The 22,360-nt window shown below is 41.2% G+C and overlaps 1 protein-coding gene across 1 annotated transcript in view; it reads left to right on the top strand.

Annotated features, from left to right (window-relative positions):
- ARHGAP15 (Rho GTPase activating protein 15) overlaps positions 1-22,360 on the top strand; it is a 507,565-nt gene that overhangs the window by 52,624 nt on the left and 432,581 nt on the right. The window contains exon 3 of the mRNA XM_090041263.1: positions 18,324-18,398. Coding sequence (XP_089897389.1) covers positions 18,324-18,398 — 75 coding nt within the window. The remainder of the gene's footprint in view (positions 1-18,323; positions 18,399-22,360) is intronic.

Raw genomic sequence — 22,360 nt, 5'->3', positions numbered from 1 at the left:
GTGAGGTAAATTGTGATATGTAAGAGAATAACACTCGACAGGGTGTATGGTTGTAAGGTATATGGATGCTCCATCATGTTGTGAGGCAGAAGGCTAAAGGACAAGTGCCTTCAGTGTCCTCACAGTTTGTATATATCCCTGTGACCTACAAAACGTATGGTGTTAGACTCAGGAAAATATCACTTGCAAAACACATACAGCCATTTCCAGAGCGGAGCCAGAATGATGTTTTGAGATTCTTCATTTAATTTTTAATATAAATTAGTATTTATAGTATAGTATTTTCAGAAGAGTACACATAAAATTGTGCACTGTTTGCATACACGCATACCTTAGTTACATGTGTTCTTAATGGTAGTTGGATTCACAAATAGCCAGTTACGTGAGCAACTGCTTTTGTTTAGGAAGCACCTCAGACTGCTTCCAGTTTGGCATGTCATTCTGCATTCATTTTGCTGAACACGAGCTCCAGCCCCTCTAGAGTTTGTTTATGGAAGAGGGAGGTCTAGCGGAGGATTAGAGTGTTCTTTTAAGTCAGTCCCAGTTACTGTGTCTTAGATGTCTAAGATGAGCTGAAATGGAGCTTTGGATATCTCACAGGAAAGTTTTTTTGCTGTTTTTGAAAAAAAGTCTAGTTACGGATCTGCTGCGATTTCAATCATTTGATCTACCCAGAAAATAGTTTCCAACGTGCTTTCTATAGCAACTAACTGAAGGAATTAGGAGACATGTGACCTTATATCTTTCATTGTTTTCAAATGGCTTAGGTATTTAAGGAGAAAAAGTAAAGTGGCATTTGCTTTTAAAAAAAATAGGGATGGCACAGTGAACCAGAATCTGTGTATAGTTCTGTCCATCTGTACAAACTGGATATATAATGTTACTTTTTTATTTGGAAGTACTTTGCACACCACCAGTACATTCTTCGTGGGACACGTTGCATGCCACTGAAACATCCAGCTCTTTAATGTTTCCCTCCATAACTGGTCTGTTTACTTTAGAAAGGAAACAGGAACAGTGTAGTAGTAGAGGGAGGGTAGTTCTGAACCCTAAGACATAACATGCTGTTTGTAAATCTTGTGCACTGTATTTTGGCTGTATAGGTAAGCACAAGCATATAGACAGGGACAAACACAGAAACAAGTACACGATTTATGTATACGCTGATAAACTGACGGTCTTTGGAAGAATAAGTATGCTGTGTACTTACACAGCTAAGAAGTGGTTGAAAACTTTAAGTATCAACTGACATTTTTATCATAATAGAAACCCCATATACTGTACTGTTATGGAGAATGTAATAGTTTGTGAAATGCTTGACCAACATGGTTTTATATGCATGCTGTGGTTTGCCCAATGCAAAATTAACTTGTAGAATCTTGGGCTCTTTCTCTTATCCAGAAGAATTAACATAACCATCATTAAATGGAAATACCATATTTACTCCCATATCACAGATACCTTTCCTCCCCCAAAATAACCTTCCAAAATTGGGGTGTATGTCTTAAGCAAGGAAATTGATTTTCTGCCCAGAATAACAGCAGCGGCATTCCTGTGCAAGCAGTGCTGAGGGAGTCAGTTGATTTCGTATCTTATTATAATCTACTTGATTCCTGCTAATTGCTCTTCACTCAACAGGAGTTAGAAACCTACTGTCCTTTTTAATGCTTTTGACACTTCAGTAATCAAACTATCCTTTCTTTGGAACGTGTGATAAAATATTGCAATTTAGCTCACATCCTGGATATACCCCTGGAGTCCAATTTTAGAAGCAGCTATAGTTTCAGCTTTTGGCTGAGCAGCCAAGTGCTGCTGACAGTTGAGAGGTATAGCTTTTTCTTGAGCAGGAAAGGGATGAATGAGTTGAAGATTAGGTTCTGTCCCTGCTGCATGAGGCCATCCTGAAAGGATACTCTGGAAGTGTATTTTTCTTTTCATTCTGGCTTCCCAAAAACAAGGTTCATGTCTTATTTGCAGGTATGTGACATGCAAGAAAATACAGTAATTAATGCCAAGCAACTGGTTTCATGGAAAATAAGTCCAGTCGAGAACATAGTTTTTTTATGACATACAAGTTTCGTTGAAATAGATATATATGATATATAGAGTTATAATTGTAAAGGTTTCAGTTAATACAACATGACATTTTAATTAAAAATTAGTATTATACAATATCAGGACATCACATGGTAAATAGCTTAAGAACTGACTAGCTGACAAAACTCAAGAAGTAATCAGTGTAAGTAGTATGGTTCTTCAGGGAGCCTGACACTATTCAACACTTTTGTCAGTGGTCCCAAAGAAAATTTAAAAACAGTTCTGATGAAGTAGTGGATAATGCAAAGACTGAGGGAATGGCACATAATGATGAGGATCTGGCAGTCTCTCCGTGTGACCTGAATTGCTTGGTAAACTGGGCCCAATCAAGAAAAAATGATTTTAATATAGCCAAAAGCACCTATGAATAAGCTATGCAGGCCATGCATCCTGGATAAGAGACTGGTCTGAAACATTCTGACTCTGAAAAGGTTCTAGATATCACAGTAGACAAGCAACTCAGTATGAGCTCCAACAGCATCCCTGTGCGCATCCAGATAAGTGTGCATGAGTGGTATGCAGCTCCACAAGCTGCAAACTGCATGTGCCACACATGCAGGCATTCACTACACTGATAATTTGCAGCATGGTGGGGAGGGTTTGACACCAGGAAATCCCAGTGTCAGAAAGGCCCAGGCCTAAAAAAAGTGGGGTGGTGCATGTGGCGGCAGTGTTTGCTGCCCAAAACTGGAACCTGGCTGGCCAGAGCCACACCCTGGCTGCTAGCCAAGCTCCACATACTGGATCACCGATGCTGGAGCCACTGGGAGCACCTGGGACTCCAGGTAAGGCTGCTGGGGCCAGCCTCCCCTACTCCACCTGGGACAACTTGCCTTGTGCCAGAGCACATGTACATGAGTGTTTCCCAGGGACAAGAAGCAGCAGCACAACTATGTGCCATTGCTATTTGTTCCCAGGAAAAAGCATATGCGTGCACATCTGGATGTACCCCCTGTATCCTAAAAAGCACGAATTTGCTCCTTGAATATATAAAGAGGGGAATATTAAAAAGAGTAGGCAGGCAATTTTAATTTTGTGTATAGCATTGAAGATAGTTGATGTCCCTAGATATCAGATGCTAGAGTGCTGCAAACAGTTCTGAGGCCTACCTTTTTAACCAGATCTTAAAACATTCAAAACAATGCAGAAAAGACCTCGCAAAAGTCTGGAGAGATGAAGAGCATGTTTTAACAATGCAAGACTTATAAAGCTCTGTGTTTCGGTAATCAAAAAGAAGAATGAGAAGTGACTTAATGACAATATACAAGTACCTTCACATTGTGAAAATACTGGCTAGTAAAGAACTCTTTTATGTGACAGAAAAAAGGCTTAACAAGATGCAAAAACTGGAAGTTGAAGCTGAACACAGTCAATGAGAAAGAAAGCACCTTTTTCTAGAGAGAATGATTAGCTATTGAACCAGCCTATTAAGAGAACTGGTAGATTCTCCATCTCTTGAGCTTTTTGAATCAAGATTGGATGCCTTTCTGCTGGAGTCAGACAGCCTCAATCCATAGTTAACTAGGTGAAATTTAAAGCCTAGGTGATTGGATCAGTTCACTTCTCATGGCTTTAGACTGTATGAGCCTTTAAAATAATAAATAGGAAGTTCCAACCAGCAAATTATAACTCTCTCCACAGAACAAAAAAGTTAGGTGATTTTACATATAATTAGGACTCAGACCATTTAAGGTTTTAAGTTCTAATTGAGACCTTGAATTGCATTTCGAAGCGGATAGTGAAAACAAAGCATGGTGGTACATACTTAGGAAGGATTCCTGAATTCAAAAGATGAGTAAAAAAAAATAAATCTTCTTTCTGTTTTTCAAAGATTTCCAAAAGTGAGGCTGATTGTATCAACATTCGTTTAAAGTATTGCGTTACCATTGTGAGGTCTTTATCAAGACACAGATAGAGCTCCTATAGCATATTAAAAAGCTATGCATCATTGTTGCTATGTGGATTTCAAAAGTACCAATGGATCTGATATAACTGTTTCATTACACAGAGTTACAGAGTCCTGTCATAGATCAAACATGAGCTATTAGAGCTTTTTCTAAGGCTATCATCACCATGTTATTTGAGTTAAGACAAAGCCATTCTGCTAGCAATGTCCTTGCATCTATCAGAGAGTGCTGAAACAACCAAAAAACAAAATCAGGATACCATTTTGAAGCTTTGAACATAAGAGATAGAGCTCAACATAGTTATAAACAAGCAAGTTCTCGATCAACAAGTTTCTTCCTCTGGCCACAACATATATCTGTTCATATATCTGTGATTTTGCTGTCAGTGCTGTACAAGTGTACTGAAATATGTGTTCAAAGTACTGCATTTATACACTGCATAACTTTCTAACAACAGATATTTCTTTCTTTCTTTTTTATTACATCTAAGGTGGGGGGCTTTTCTAGCAGAGCAGCGAGAGAAAAATCAAATCACTGGCAATTTCCAGTCTGTCTAGATGCTTCAGAAGTTTCAAAGGGGATAATTCCATTTCTTCTTTTCTTTATCTACTATATTAAGGTTATGTGACTTTGCTGTCAGTGTAATGCCACAAGAATAAAATCAGGAGAATCCAATATGCTTAGTTGGAAATAAATAGGTCTCATTTTTTTATGTTATATTAAGTGTAGAACAATTTTCAGTTCTACACTGCAACAAACAGAAAACGTATAATTTGAAACTTGTCCCAAAACAGAGAGGTTTCTTTAAGTTGTTGATACACAGGGAAGACAGATTAGGTAGCAAAATAGACTTTTAAATAATCTCACATTCAGTGTATCCAAATGTTTGTTCACCCCATCTGCAATTATATTTCTAAAAATAACTGGTAAGAACTATACTGAATCAGTGGTTCATTGACCCTGACTGAGAAAAAAACATTATCTTTGATCACTTGTGACAATATTTTGTCTTTGAAAAATTTGCCATTTATTAAAAAACAGCAGAATTTCTGTTGTTAACCCCTTGCTTTGCTGCTTATGTCATGTGTAGTAAATAACTTGACAGTTGCAAATATTAATATACTGGTCTGTTCTTCTTGCTAAAGTAGCTGAACCGAGCTCTGAATTCGAAACAAAATGATTTCCACACACATCATAGTACACATGATGATTACTATCAGGACAAGATTTGAATACTTTGGTTTTGGTCACTGGACATCCATAGACTTGGCTTGCTTGTGTTCCAGGCACGGCCATGTACAAACATTGACTTCTAGTAGTGGAAAATTTCCACCAGCTGAGAAGGGAGCATCTGGGAAGAGGGAGAAACCTCCACCCCCAGAACCAGGGACAGGGCTGAAGTCCCCTTGCCACGTCCCCTTCTTCGCCTCTGGACCGGCTGAAGGCAGAAGCCCGCAGCAGGGCTTAATTCTGCCCCATGCCCAGAGCTGAGAGTCATGTCCTCCTCTCAGCTGGCCCAGAGGTGGAGAAGGGGGATGTAGCAAGGGCACTTTAGCCCTATCCCTGGCTCTTCATGATCAAGCCAAGCCCTGATACAGGCTTCTCCCTCCTCCCAGGCAACCAGGTGGCTGAGAAGGAGGCATGGGCTCCTGAGGAGCCAAGATCTGGTACAGACTTCTCTTCTCCTCCTTCCTCCCTCCCCTCTCCCCTCATCCAGCCCAGAGGTTGAGAAGGGGACAAGGAAGGGGCAAGCCCCCCCTGCCTCCGCTGGCCTGGAGGCTGAGAAGGGGGCACGATTAGGGGACTCCAGCCTTGCTTCCAGGTCTGGAGGGGGAACAGAGCCAAGATTTCCCATATCTAGCATGGAAGCTGAGGAGTGGGCATGAGTCCTGGCTTCCAATTATGGAGGCAGACCCAAGCCCCTGCCGTGGGCCTCCCTCTTCCCCCCGCTCCCCAGCAAGCCCCAGGATGAGGAAGGGGCATGGCTTCTAGCTCCCAGAGCCAAGCCCAGGTGCAGCCTTTGCTTCCCCTCTGCCTCCATCAGCTTGGAGGCTGAGAAATGAGTGTGATTCAGAGATTCCAGCTCTGATCCCAGCTGGGGGGGGGGCAGAGTAAAGCCCCCTGTTTCAGCTTCCCCTCCCCCTGCTCTCAAGCTGTTCCTGGCTGGGGATCCAGTGCCAGGCAGGATGGGTGACCTCCCCCCTTCCCCCAGGACCACTGCTTCCTCAGCCAGGGGAATCAGAGGGCTCCAACTCTGCAGTGGGCACCCGTCTGGTTCTAGCACCTCTGGCTATTAGTTGGGGTCTGGCTGCCTTTACTGTCTGAAAAGCACACATCAGTTTAGTTGCTTATTGTTTCAATCTATGCAGTTTTAAAAAGCCTACAAAAATTGAATCGATTCAGCCTTGGGCTTTTTGACCGTCTGTACTTAGCCTAGGAGGACTTAAGCCACTGGGAAGTCCTTAGTGCACAGATGTTCATGCTTCCAGGAGAAACTCTCAGGAGCAATTTCTAGCTGGTAGTCAAGTTATTTTTCACTTTGTACTCTCATCTTTGCTTTGGGAAAAAGTAGCTAGAATATCTGCACACTCATGTTTTTTACTTGGAGAGCAGCAGTTCTCCTCGTAGTAATGGAAAGTCTGTACATGGTCTAAATCTAATTTGATTCTGGAGCCAATACTTTATCAGCACTCCTCCTGTGACACTTGGACTCTGATTTGACAGGTCCAGACTAGAAAAGTTCAAGTAATCCTGCATGACCAATTCAACTGAATTCAACTGAGCATGCTCAAAGACACACTGTTATCTACATATAGATAACATTTCTCTAAGGCAGACTGACAGCACTTTCAAATCCATTTACTCCAGAGTAAACACTAAGTTAGGCACAGCTTAAACGTGCCTTCAGGCACAGACCTCCACTGCTGTCCAACTGAGTGTAGAGCCCCAAGCCAGGATGCTGATCCAGCCATAACTGCAGTTCTTATATCTCTTTTTCAGTCTGCTAGCTAACATTTATAATCTTTGGAACAGGCACTAGCTACATACTAGAAACAAAACTCACAAACATCTGGTAGAGTAAATCTGTGAGTATGCTTCCATGGTATTTCCAACTCATTTTATTAATTTTCCACCGGTGTTCTAGGCCTGCTGATTTGTTTGCAAGGATGTTGGCAGAAAGTAAGAGTCTTGGTCATCCAGTCATGGAGAAGAAGTAGTATAACTTCGGTGCCTAATTATGGATGGAAAATAATGGACAGCTAAAAAGAATTCTCAGGAATAATTTGTCAACAGGCCATATCTTGAAATACTTTCACAAAGTCTCAGTCATCATTTTCATTAAAAGTAAACAATTATGCTTATATTGTGGATAATAGGAATTAGGAAAAGGTTATATAGGTCAAAAGAATTCATTTCTAAGGTAAAGTGATAATCCTCTACTTGTTTCTTTTCTTTCTACTTTCCTAGTATTGAATAAATTCTTTGTATATCAGTAAAATAGTATTTTTTTTACTATGATGTCCACTATCAAGTTTTCTTGTGGAGCTAATAAAATCATGACAGGACCCCTTGTAATCTATTCTCCTTTTCAAAAATAGAATACATACATAGTTTTTACTAATGTTTATATCATTCCTGCTGGTTCTTAAAGTTTCAAGATAGGAGGAGCACAATTTAAGATGGGAACCATAATTTTTAGGCACTTAGGTATGTCTAAAGTTCAAACTGGTTGTTTCTGGGTATAGCAAATTAGCCTGTAGATAATGACATGCCTCCATGGAGAGACTGCTTTTAATATCTGAGCTACCTCATTTAAACTAACTTGGGTATCTTTACATCACACTGCAGTCTGAAGTATAGACATACCCTCAGCCAGTGAATCTGTGATAAATACCTTTGTGAGCTTTCTGTACTTTCGCTATATCTTTCATTATTCTGTAGGTCTTTTTAAAATAATTTTTGGCATGTAAATGTCCACAGGTGTTAATAAGTGTAGGGTAGCATGTGGTGTCCATGCTTCAATGCTATCACAGAGGAAGGACTTCCTACATGAAAAAAATTATCACTTACAGTATTTCGCAGGCTGCCCATCTAAGCCCATCATTGCCTGGCACCTCCACACTAAGGGCAAGGATCCAGCGAACTTGTGAGTGGGCACCATGCCATCTGAACAGATGGGCATGGAAGTAGGCAGCCAGTAGACCATGTATGTGCATCAACTGTGGGTGTTGAGGGCAAGATTCCCAGTGGAGAATGTCCAAACAGCTGTCTGGCCTGAGCCAACATGCCTACGACCAAGCAAAAGTGCCATCCCTAAATCCTGCTGAGTTGGATTAACCTTCAAAAAATAAAAATTGCTTCTGCAGTAGCATAAGGTGAGCTTTTGGCTTGTTTAAATCTGAATTAGGCAGGCAAGATAAAGAGACACACTAATGAAGCATCCACTGGAAAGGACTGTGTGTAGAACTAGCAGTATTCAGAATCCTTTTTAATACAGGAGAATATGAGTACATAGTAGACCTGCAGCACTATGACATAATGATGCCACATTATTAACTGTACACATACATACAATGTGCCAATAATTTCAGAAGTTAAATTCAAGTAACATTCAAGTACTTCTAAAATGCATGCTAATTATGATGTAAGAAGCTTTATAACTCTTGTAACTCCTTTACAATTTTGGAATTTTCTGTTTTGAACAACAGTTTCATGTGTAAATAGCTGATACAGTCAATGCAACAGGCTGTGCTTTTGCATGGAAACTAAACACTTCTTTCCTAATTTTCACAAACTTAATGATATTGAATTGGATAAATACACTATAGTGTCCAATGCTCTTTGCCTTTAACATCTTTGAGTTGCAGCTTTTATAAAATTAACGTTGAGAAATATATGCTAAGCACACACGAGTGAAGGAAGAAGGTATCAAAATACTCTGGATGGGGTCTGTTATAGAGGTTCTCAGCCTCTTCAGATTCAGTGCACGCCTTGTTACCTCAAGGCACCCATCAGAAAATACCATCTCTTAGCTTTTGCTCTTTTCTTGACTACAGAAAAATAATAGAACAATTCGGCTGCAAAGAACTCAAAAAGACCATGTGTCAGTATGTTCTGATGCCATCGATTCTTATTTGAAAAGTATTATCTTGTGAATCATGTATGGGTATTTGCACACTTAATATGGTGTGGAACTTTGCAGCAGCCTTAAAGGGATCTCATGTCACTCCAGGGTGCCACAACACCCTGGTTGAGAATCACTGATCTGCGTCTTACCTTGCTTCTGATTCTTTTGCTACTACCTTATTTCTCATTTCACTAAGGCACCGTTCAACTCAAAGCACCTGCAAAATGTAAGACTATTTTGATGCATACTACTATTTTGTTCACCAAAATACCAAGTATATTGTGAATAATGCATTAGGAAAGTAAACAGGACAATTCTTGTCAATCTATTTTTTTTCTTGTGAATTTATGTTTTTACTAGATGGATAGTATCTATCAGGTTTTATATTTTTGTATTTTGGAATACAATACACAGGAAATTGTTTAGAAATTACCCCATGATTCCAGATTTTCTTGTCACCCAGCCTTTTTTAAAACAAAACCCAAATTTAACCTAGAATTTGAAGTACTGTGTACTCTTACACCTTCTGAGCAAAGCACCTGAATATATTTGGAGCACTTTGAATAAAAAACTTGAACATTAAAATTTATCCAGACTACATTTGAAACCTGTAGAGCCCTCCCATGATATTGCATTGCCTTTATATAAAATACCTACCTTCATAGCCTTGAATAAGAAAGAGGACCCTCTCAGTTATAAAAGGTCTATAAGATTCTAATTTATAAGCGAGCAAGAAGTCAAGGGAAAAAGAGCCATTATCATTTCTTTCACAGACTGTGGAGAGATGAACTGAATAGAGAGGGCAGTGTGCTCAGAGAGAGACATGCAAAGAGAATGCAGCACAAACCTGGTTCTCCCCCCCCTGACTTGAGTCAACAGATCCTGATCACAATATGAAATATTCTTAAATGTGTGAGGACTGAGAAACAGTTTCTTTACTAAATGATACAGAGAGGGAGATGATTTGGTTTGTAGCTGACACACAGAAATTCCTTTCAAACTCATCTTGTTTCCGAGCAGAGAGAGTTCAGTGACTTCCAAAGAACTGTGCTGACTTTTCACGGGCCCTGTGGAACGTCCTTTCACAGTGGAGGGGAGGGCGAGACACTTAAGGGACAGAGCAGTGGACTGAACTGGGGTGCCACTATCCTGTTTCTCTTTCTTTCCCTCTCCTCTGATGAAGACACAGGAAAACAGAAGAATTAAAAGAGCCTTATATTGCATTATGATTTCAAATGCAAGACGTTCTTCCTCAGGTCTGATCACAAGGATCCAGTAGTCTAGTTTGGCTCTTTGTGATCAGACCCGAGGAAGAATGTCTTGTGCAAGTGTGTCTAATTTTATCCCAACTCCATAGTGGGTTCAATAAAAGATAACTCCCTAAGAAATCCTTGCCCCTTGCATAATTTCTGAATCATCACAGCTACAACCTCGGCCTTACACTGTTCTTATCTCACGAGAGTCCAGGGAGCAGCAATGGCTGGAAGTGACAGGGAGGCTTCAATGTAAGGAGCAATGTTATGAGGCACTTAGAAGGGATATATGAAGGCTAAAAAATTAGTGCAGAAGAACAGGGTGTCCACATGAAGAATCCTGCCCTCCTATGATAGCACTCAGGGAATTTGCTGATGCTGGGGGCAGTTCTTTTCTTCCATATTAGTACTCTTTCCTGCATTAGCAGGTGCATCATGAGCAGGTCTAGGGAGGTGATACTGCCCTCTGTGCAGCATTAGTGAGGCCACAGCTGAAGTACTGCATCTAGTTTTGGGTGCCACACTTCAAGAGGGATGTGGATAACCTGGAAAGGGTTCAGAGGAGGGCCACTCATATGGTTGAGGGTCTGCAGGTAATATCCTATGAAGTCAGCAGGGAATAGGGGATACTCTGTTTACTAAGGTGCCTGTTGGGCTTACTAGAAATAATGGCCATAAACTGAAGGAGAGTAGATTTAGATTGGACATGAAGAAGAAATTCTTTACAGTGAGGGTTGCCAAAACATGCAACAGGCTTCCAAGGGAGGTGGTGCTTTCCCCTACCTTGGAAGTGTTCAAAAGGAGATTAGAAAAGCACCTGGCTGGGGTTACTTGACCCCAGCGCTTATTCCTGCCCAGAGCAGGGAGTCAGACTCAATGATCTAATAGGTCCTTTCTGACCCTAGAAATCTATGAAATCTCTATTCCCACCCACTAGCAACAAACAGGCTGAGTGAAGTCTTTCCCCTCATTTGGTTTCTGTGGTCTAATACTCACCAAGTGTTGGATTTTGACTGCTAGTCACTGGAGGGGGTACTGCTGACATTTTTTATGCATAGGGAAACCTCCTCATTCAACTGAATTACTAGGAAACATCTGGGAGGAGGTATCAGCATGGGAATCACCTGGTGTCAGCTGTGGTAGAAGAGTTTTCTTCTTAGATATTGTCCCATAAAATCACTGTGGAGCTTGCCTCATTTTCTTTGATTCTTCTTTTTGAAAAAGAAAAAAAACACATTTCTTTTGGGATCCTGTAATGAATTTAGATGCTGCAGTATTCAGTACTTGTTTTTCTAATTCTGTAATTTAGATTTCTATTAATGGATTAAGAATTCTATTAAGACTTAAGAATAACAAATGATTGTACGTTTCTCTCCACATGGGCAGTTCTGAGCTGCCCATCAGTGGAGTGACTGGAAAAGAAATTGGTATAGACACAGTTGAATCAATATTATTATCCCTTTCTCAGTTGTGATAGTGCTTTGCTGGATCAGGGCCAGAGAGCTTAGCACAGGGGTTGGCAATAATTACAGCTGGAGGGCTGCTTAACGACTTTTGGTGAGCTGTTGAGGACTGCAAGGGTAGCCTCACCCCCTTTGCACCATCTTGGGACTGGAAGTCCCCCCCAGTCCCTGACCTTTGCCACCAAAGTCCTTCCCCTTGCCCCTGGAAATACTCCTTTTTTGTCGGGGGGGGGGATTTGCTATCTGTGTGGGGTATGTATGATTGGGGGTGTGTGGGGAAGCATAGGGAAGAGTGTGTGGGGTGTTGTAGGGTTTGTGGAGAGGGTGTGTGGGCAGGGTGTGGGGAGGTGTAGTGTGTGTGGGTACGGGGGAGGGTGTGGGATTTGTGGGGGGTATGGGGAAGGGTGTAGATGTGGGGGGGTATCTGCGTATGGTGGTGTGTGGGGAGGCCCCCCTCTGCACCTGCAATGGGGCACAGCACTTATCACTGGTGGCAACAGCAGCAGCAGGCAGTGGGCCTCAGGGAGCTCATGGCCCATGCAGGTGGAGCCGCCCAGCGGCACACAGCTCTGACCAGCTCTAGAAGCTGCACATGGTGGCAGAAGGTGGGGCCAGGTCACTCGCTCCATCACACAAGGTCCCCCCACAACTCACGTGCAGCTCTCAGGACTCAGCCACAGCCAGGCACCGCTGGATAGGGGGGTGTCCTGTGTGACAGAGCCGGTGGTCTGGTCATGCTCTCTGCTGCCACATACAGCTCCTGGGACTCCACTGGGAAGCAGGAAGTAGGGCCGAGCTGGCCTGGCTCCATCTTGTGGGGTTACCTGTCACTTCCAGCAGAGTCCCAGGAGGTACAAGAGGGAGCAGGGAAAGCCACCACCTCCACTGCGCAGTGCTCCCCCTCCAGGGATGTGAGTCCTGGGAGCTGCATGTGATTCATAAGAAGACCCATGCAATGGAACCAGACCAAGCTCGGTTCTGTGCTGCTACTGCCCTGGAGTCAGAAGTCTTCACAGCATGAAGAAGAAACTGTCAACAGTAGGGGTTGTCTATAATTTGGGTAGTTTACAAAGAAATCTCTATTATGCACCATGGATGCAGGTTGCAGCCATGTTGGTCTAAGGACACAGGCAGACAAAGAACCCAAAGACCCTTGTCTGCCTATTATGCACATTATATTTGAGCTTGACGCAGTAGAGTTATAGGCAAGATCTTGGAAAAGTACTTCAAACCTCTGAATGAAATGAAGTGCTCTTTGTAGAACATTAATCACAGCTTCCTTGAAAATCTATTTCTTAGTGATGTAACAGACCATGTATAAGCATCACATTTCTACTATGATAGTCTCCACTGTCCTGGTAGAAACTACAAGTAAACAAGCATTCACTCAATTTCTGCAGGTGGGAGAAAGATCTTCCAGGTGTCAACTCTTGCAAGAGAAAGCACTTGTATGCTCCCCTTCTGGTCTGGCCTGAGGGGAGTGGTGGGGAGTAAGGCAGCGAGTCAAAAGCCCCCACCCACTCTGAGACCAGGCATGTCTGCTCTGGGGGCATGGGACAAGCTGCTCCAGTCCCCTCCCTGACTGGGTTGGGAGCAGCTGCTCCTTGGCCACCCACCCACACCCCACATCAGGGTCCCTGGTCGAGGGAGTGGGTCAGGGGTTTTGCCCTGCTGCTCCAGTCTCCTTCTGCAAAGGTCTAGGAGGGGCCTGGAGCAGCCCCAGAAGCTCCCTGCTCACTCCCCAGACTGAAAAGTCTCAATCTAGGGAATGGCGGGGAAGAGGGGGCTGCCCCACTGCCCTATTCCCCTCCTAATTCATTCTCCCCATGATTTTCAGAGCCCATTATCACCCTAGTTTGAGGAAGGTGTGTGGAGAGTGAAGTAAAGGGGACAGGTACAAGCTGAATGCTTGTACTGCTTCCTCTGCTGGAAAGATTTTGCAGAAATTTCCACCAGTAGAAATGAATGTTTGTTTGAGGCCAAAGAATTTTAGCAAGGGAATAACTGATACAATCATCTTAACTTCACTAATTAAAGCCAGAGGTTAATGTCACAAAATCCTGGTATTTTGGGGGACTGTAGTTTCACCAGCATGCTGCTAGTCAGAATTTGCTGGGTGAATAATTCACAGTTAATAATTTATTCAGCAAACATTTCTCTTTCTGTTCATGAATTGTCCACATTGAACACTCAGATAGTTTTTAGCGCCACAGAGTAAATTCCCACAAGAAGGAACTTAAGAACAAATGAGATCAAAGAAATAAACTAGATATCAAGGAATTGTAGAAGTTCAGGTATTTTCCTTATATTCACTTAATGTTATTAAAGTACTAGTTGTAAGACATTTCTTATTTCACAGTGGGATAGCAGGCATATTTGACAGGGGTTCAGTATCCATATGAAGTATGGATCAGTTCTTGGATGCTAGAATAATTCCAGTAGTGAAGGGATACCCTTTAGCTAACTGAGGGAGGAGGGGGGAAAGAAAAAAATTGCTGAGGCTGAATTTAACAAAATCAGACTTGCCCAAAGACTTGCAGGCGCTCACTGAGTGGTTTTTTAATGCTGCAGGTGACATTGTTGCTGACTGAAGAATGTTCAAATCAGAAAACTGCTGATAACCTGACTTTCCTAAAAAGGAATCTCAAGAACTTCTATAAATCTCTGCTTTCCGTTATATGCTGTAGGATGAGGTAGAGAACTTATGACAGATATCATTTGGGTTCAGCTTGGCTTTGTTAAGAGTGATGGAAAGTATGGCATTTCAATGGAGAAATCCCAAATCATGTCCCATATTATGTCCCTGTAGGAAATGAACCTCTAAGTACCAAAAAGAGTGTATATCCTTTGTTTAGGGTTTGTGCACCCCATAAAGTCTTAGTATCACTAAGAAATCTTTGCCTCCTACATAATTTCTGGACCACCACAGCTACAGCCCCACTCTTACATTACTTTAGTAATCACTTTCTTTTGAAGCACTCATATATATTAATCCTGTATATAGATAATTATTCCTGTATATGTGTGTGTGTGTGTGTGTGTATAAAACCCATATAATATATGGATAATTTCAGGTTTATTTATAAATTCAAGTTTCTAAAGCAACCCTTTCTCATGCTAAGAACACACTCCTACTGAATTTAGTTAAATCTGGGAAGCAGTGATGAAATGTGACCAATAACTTATAACAGATTTGATTTATTTATGGTCTAATATAGGGCTGTCCAACTTCGGCGCAGTGGGGGTTGCTAGTGGTGCTGGCATGCAGCCTCCAGACCATACATCACATGAGACACATGCCCATTGGGATCCTACCTGCTATGTGGGCTATGCCAGTGGCACACAACCCTCAACCTGGTTGGCATGCAGCTCCCTGGGCTCCACTAGTGGCATGTGGCTCCCTGGTCTCATGGGCTGCACCAGCGGCATGTATTCCTCCAGGCCTTCAATGGCTATGTGACAGCAAGAGAGGCAGTCACTGTGGCCCTTTGGTTACATGTTAAGTGCTTACTAATTACCCGTGAGTCCATAGAACTTTATAAAAATCTTTATGATTTTCTCTATTGCTCTTGGAAACTTTTCTTAGGATGTTTAAATTCAGTTAATGAAGATATGAATAAAAGAATGGCACTGTGTCTAACGTAAGGCTTACCAGAAATGAAGCTGAAATTTGCAATAGTTTTTATTCATTTCAATTGGAAACCAAATATTTGGTGAGTTTTCCAAAGGAAGTTTAAGCTTGACCTGATTCTGTTGATATAGGCCAAAAATCTAGTGTCTTAGAAACTGTAGGAGGTTCTTCTGTGAGAATACACCTCAAATAAATCCATCACCAACAATGTGATTTTAGATTATTTTCCACTGCTAACCTTGTATATTAGCAAAAATTCTAAAATGTCACTGTTCATTATCAAGTCAGAGGCCTGTCTCTGAATGCATGTGTGAAATTTTCAGTGTTCCTAGTGCCTGCACAATGATTATAATGATTGGGCAGGGTTTTAACCTGTATTTTGAACTGGCAAGTACTTTTTTATCCTTGCAGATCACAGTATCTTTTTTTCCTTCCCACAACCCTTTCCTTCACTTTCCAATCTATTTTCCTAGACTTTCAATCTTTTTCTTATTCCTGTCTGCTAAGTGGTAATTGGTTCCGAGTGGTTCTAGTCCATCCATCAGCTCATAAGACATCAAGGGCAGAAGTCCCCTTTACAATATGCTCAAGACCAGAGGAAAAGGTGAGATGCTTAAAGCCCATATAATTTTTGAAGCATAACCTTAATATTATGCACTGTGGAGGGCTGATGCATCATTTGACATAATTTGGATGAGAGAAAATTACCTTAAAATAATCCCACATCATTGAGCTATGTGCTTTGTTATATGTAAAAAATTAATTAGGACTGGAGAGAATTTCTATGATGCAGATCATGTGCAGTATATAAGCTTCAGATCTGTAAAATACTGAAGTTAGAAAAAAGATAAATTGAATTAATTTATTCTGAATTTACACACATGCCTCTGCTTGCATTAATATTAAGTCCCGTCCAAAATCTAAATAGAACGACCACAATCCTAGAAGTTCTCTCAATAGCATCAGCAAATCATTCTTGTTTACCCTACATGCTAATAAAACAGGAACATGACACTCCTGAAAACAAGATTGCAAAATACAGAAAATGTGGTCTGACATTTTTTTCTCCCCAAAGGAGGGACTGCCACTAACTAAAGTATTTCTTATGAAAGCTTGATTGCTTAAGATGCAGAATATTAAGAGAGAAAAACACTTTAGGACACAGCCATGTCACCAGCTGTTACTCACTCCTAATGAAATTGTTAAGTGATATTCTTCATAAATAGGTCAGAGAAACTTTTGAATTGTGAAGAATGTTTTATCTTTTTCTCTGAAATGTTTGCATTAAATTTAGAACTGGTAATTCATTAAGCTCATTACCTCTGACTCATAGACTGGAGCAATATCTAGGATATAGATTTCAAAGCTTAAAAATGTTAGTGCCTACAAATGAAAGCATTTTACGCAAAAAAATATGGGATCGTAATATGTTTAGCTATATTTGAGGGAAGGTTGCTGGATTAATTAAGAACATTTGTAGATTTAGGCATTTAAATTTAACCTGAATATGTTATAGGTTTTGCTTGTTTGTTGGTTTGTTTGTTTGCATATTAACTGGGTTTTAGCAGAAGAAAAACAGAATATGTTATAGGAAGAGTATGGTGAAGGAAGATTGAATCAGGATTTTTTCTGAGAATACTTATAATTAAGTGAAAACCACTCAGTTCTCTTTGTTTTCAAGTGAAACCATAAACTGCACCCCCCCCCACACACTCCTTTTTTGACACTCAATTGAAACATGCCCAACCTTTTTAAAAGGGTTTGCATATATTTGGATAACTTGCTCCACATTTCAGGTTTGTTGGAAACTTGAATGCCAGTCATTCTGACAAGGTTAATTGCAAAAGTTCTATACATCTCTAATATATCTTATTAGGGTTTATGTACAATGCTTCTGTGAAATACAGTTTTGGAGACTTTCTTCTTGAAAAGAAGGGATTGAAGGAAATTAAATCTCAGTCCTTGGGAATGGCAGCAAAATCAGGGTTGACATATTTTTGTAGCCTTCTAGCCACCGAAGTTGAAGGATAGTCATTAGAGTAAATAGAACATATTGGGCATCTTCACACGTGCTTTGGGGTTGGGGCAGGGGAGTGCTTTAATCAGAGTGGCTCTGAGAGTCAGTCCAGTTGAAGTGCCCACGGCATCATGTGTATTCAGTTTCCTGCACTTCAGAATGGCAGTGGGGACACTTTAAATAAAGCTTCTTTGACGAGCTGTAGTTAAAAAGCACCCCGCCACCATTTTGAAACATGGGAACTCTAACACAGAGGCTGCTGGAATGTGCTCAACAGCACACATTGGAGCAGACATCCAGCACATGTATAGGTGCCTATTAATAGTAGGAAGAGTTTTGTTCCTAATTCTGTTCTGGCAACCAGCCCTGTCACTGATTTACTATAGGGCCTTACAGTAATAATTGCCTTCCCTTTGCTTCAGTTTCCATGTCTATAAAATGGGGAGAGCAAGAAAGTACTTTGAGATCCTTGAAATATACTAGATAAATCCACAGTGATTATTTTCCGCTGGCTGATCACCACAGTTGCAATACAATCATTAGGGCTAGGAAGAATCCTGATGACTGAAGTATGCTTAAATTGGAGCTCCTTTGACTATACTAGCTAAGCATTTCAATTGTAGATGACTCAAATAAACAGCAGTTTTGATTAAATAAAGTAATAGGACAAACCACATTTTCAGTGGAAATCAGCTTTTCAGAATGATACGTTATTACTATATATGCTTTGTCAACAGATCATTCAGTCTATCATTACATGTAAACCTTTGTTTGACTTGCTATAATAGATTAAACTGATCCTAGATTATAAATTGGTATATTTTCAGATATCCCGTCATAGAAGGAACCACTCTCAACATAATTTAATACTCACAGACATCATTAGTTCCCAGGAACAAACGGTAAGCAACTATTCTACAGATGATACGTATGTTGCATTTGTACTTCAAATATTTTTAATAGCAATTTAATATACCGTTTATTAAAAAAATAAATACTTGAAGCTGCAGTTGCTCCCATATATGAAGAGGATAAGAAAAGTAATAATTGGAGTAAAGTCTGCTATTCAGTTAAACTAACAATTTAAGAAATGACAAAATGTTTTGGTTATGGATATACAATTTCATTTCACTGTTAAACTGGAGACATTAGGCTGACAACAGACTTAGAGTGATATTTCAGCAATGCTAGTAGATAGATGTTAATTATATGATTTCTTACTAGAAATTACTATTTGGGATTAGCAAAATAAGCACAACTAAGGGAATATACCAGGTGTAGATTTGCTTTTTAGTGCTTGATATTTTGTGCAGAGGGAAAATATATTGAAAGAATTGAGCCCAAGAATGAAGACTGTATTTCTGTCTTTGCCACACGAATATGTTTTTAACCTCAAATTTTGTATATAAAAAGTTACTTTGAAATTAACCTTAATTGTGCTGAAAGGACAATAGTCTGTTCTTTTTTAAATGAAGGGTAATATGGAAATACAGAATCATCAAGATAAGATAAACTTCAAGGATATTTTTGCCTAAATTAAGTCTTCAGTACTTGTATATCCTTCAGTACAGGAAAAATATAGGACCCATAACTGATGTAGTATAACACATATTTTCTCTTGCTGTTTTGCAGTCATTGTCACTGTCATATAGTCACACATTCTAAGGGAGCACATATATAACACAAATATATGTAATATTTTCTCTTAACAGAAAAATAAAAAACCAGATTCTCGTATAAGATGGTTTATTTGTCTGCTAATTCTTTCAGGGTATTTTGGTTATTCTCTCAACCCTTCCTCAGCTGGAACAGTGCAGGAAGGGCAACAACTCAAAAACAGATTATGGATATTTATTGAAGCAGAAAGAGTAGAGTACTGTAAGGACATTTTATGTTTTTGTAACCTCATGTCATCCATCTGGGAAGGACCGAGAGAACAATCTGAATTATCCTGGAAGGATTTCCATGAAAACACACAAACAAGAAAAGGGACATTAACAGATGTAGGAGAGGGATATATGTGCTGCTCTTTACAGTACGTCTGGATATAAAGATGTAGTAGACACCTTTGAAACCTTTTTCATTTGTCTTTGTGATATTGCTGTAATATTACCTCGGTATTCCCTATACTAATTATGGAGACTCTTAATAATACTGAAATACCATTATTTAGTGATTAACATGAACACTGTAACATTTTTAAAGGCAGTCACAGTAGTTATTCATTAAGAATAATATAAAAGCAACTACCATGTATAGAATTAGAAGGCTTTCTAGTCCCAGCATCAACCATAGGAGTGTAATACTAGTTCAGAACAGGACATCTAAGTTAAAACAAGAGAAGACTCTGAACTGCTAAATTTGAAGCTAATTCTCTAGATCCTTCAGAATTTGGTGTTATATTAAGTTTATATTCCAGTTCAGGATTGTTATAGATTGATCTAAAAAGCAACATTCTAATGTCAAAATGGATCTAGTTCTTAAACCTCCCAGATTTCAGGATGGCGCTGAAATACAGGTTTGCCTTTGTTATCTTATTCAAACAGAAATAATCAAGATGTAGGTATGGGTAAACCTCAAAAGGATCAGAATTTGGGTCTGGTTCAGAGAAGCAATCAACAGCTTGAATGGTTAGCCAAAGCTCCTCCCGACTTCTGCTTCCAGATGGATGAAAATATTGGGAAAATAACCTTTCTCATATGGCATTTGGCACCCCTGGCGCTGGCCAAAAACCAGAAATACAAAGCCAAAAAAAAAAGGGTAAGACAGGAGGAAAAACTGTCCCAAGGTTTGTTGTAAGTCTGATTTGAAAAGTAGAAGGAGAAATTGGTTAGTTCTTATTTTATCTGACATTGTTCTACCACTCCTCAGTAGATGGGGCAGTGATATGCCTTTCTACAACTATTTCTGTGTTCTTAAATGTCTCTTTATTTTCAATATTAGTAAAGTTATAACCCATTTGAGGTAAACCACATGCAGTGTATGTGCTAACTGCTAACTTGCACTGCTAACTGTGTGCTGCACTGCTATCTTGTAGCATGGCAGGATTTTCTTGCCTCTGGGAGATCCTGGTGTCAAAAAAATACCACCACTTTAAAAAGTGGCACAGCACACACAGCAGCAGCATGCACTGCCAGGAATGGATCCTGGCCAGCCAGAGCCACACACAAATATGTGCCCCTGCTATTTGTTCTGCAAGAAACACATGCCCTTGCATGTGCGCAGTTGTCGGGACATGCCCTCAGTGGCCATGTCCCGATAAATGTGGACATTTGGTTCCCCGGGGATAGATAGCAGCAGCACACACTGCACCACCACTACTTCTCCCTGGGGAACACCTGTGCCACGTGTGCTTTAGCACGTGGCAAGTTACCCCAGTTGGGGCAGGGGAGGCTGGGACCAGCACTGGACTGGACCCAGCAGCCTTACCTGGAGTCCTGAAAGCCTTACAGGGCTTCAGCAGCCATGATTCTGCCACGTTGAGCCTGGCTGGCAGCTGACGCATGGCTCTGGGTGGCCCAGCTCCACTTCTGAGTGTTGCGTGCTGCCTGTGCATGTGCTGCTCTGCTTTTTTTTTTTCCTGTGGGATTTTTTAACCCCTGGATACCCCAGGAATCAAAAAACCCACCAAAAAAAAAAGTGAAGCAGCACACACACAGGCAATGTGCCCTTGAAGCATGGAGAACATCTAATTGTGTGGTATGTGGCACTACAGATGTGTTTGTGGTACCACACACCACACAGCCGTGCTCATCTGAATGCAGCCAGTGTTGTTCTGCACATACTGATCCAATTTGATCCACCCCTAGGTAACAAAATCCGATGGGATTACAAAGCAAAGGGGTTTGACTGAGAGCAAAAATAGAATGCTCTTTTATAGACATGACAACAGCAGGGAAGATTTTGAATCACCAGCATCATCTGGCTATAAAGCTATTGTTACTAGTGAGAATCTCTCTGGCACAAGAGTGATCTAGCAGTGCCACAAATTTAACATGATACCTCTTAAGCAAGGAACTTCTTTGCCATGAAGAATATGGGTATGTTGGTGGGTGTTCAAAGAAAAAAATCAAGCCTGAGATGCTCCCTGGCTATGACAATCATCTGCTAAAATGTTGCCCCCTTCTGTTGTAGTCTAGCCTTCTCTCATACAGTGGTGATGTGTAGGGAGTGCCACTGGTTCACCCCCTGACAGGCAGCACTCCCCACTTAGGTGACAGGTGGTGGGGCAGGCAGGAGCACCAGTACCCCCCCTGCAAGCACTGGTCAGGAAGTGTGGGCACCAGGTGAAGCACTGCTGGCACTTCTGGGAGTGCCCCTGACACTTCTGGGAGCACCACCGGCACTTCCCGGTTGGCATGACTGACCGCCGGGGGGACTTCCCCCGGTCAGTGAGATTGGGTTCCCCCCGTTGCTGACTGGCCGCTGGTGGGGCACGTGCCCCCCACCCCTGACTCGACTGGCACCAGTCGTCCATGTTCTCATATACCCTATTGTGATCTTTATGATCAACCAGGAGCTACCTGTAGTAAGTTGTTCTTGAGTACTCCTCACTTTTGGAATCCCTGCTTCTTAGGCCTGCCAGCACTGGAGTGATAGGAGTCATACAATCGTAGAAGTTGGGTTGGAAGGGACCTTGTAGATCTTTAAGTCTGACCCCCCGCCTGGGCAGGAGAAAAACTGGGCTCAAATGACTCCAGCCAGGTAGGCATCAAGCCTCCTCTTAAAGACCCCCAGGGTAGGAGCCAGCACCACTTCCCTAGGAAGTTGGTTCCAGATCCTAGTGAAGTAGTTCTTACGGATGTCAAATCTAAACCTACTCTCCAACAACTTGTGGCCATTATTCCTTGTTATGCCAGGGTGC

This window comes from Crocodylus siamensis, chromosome 4, assembly GCF_052110815.1.
Source record: "Crocodylus siamensis isolate JL-2025a chromosome 4, ASM5211081v1, whole genome shotgun sequence".
Lineage (NCBI taxonomy): Eukaryota > Metazoa > Chordata > Crocodylia > Crocodylidae > Crocodylus > Crocodylus siamensis.
The sequence above is the reverse complement of the archived record's forward strand: the minus strand, read 5'-3'. Positions and strand labels throughout refer to the sequence as shown.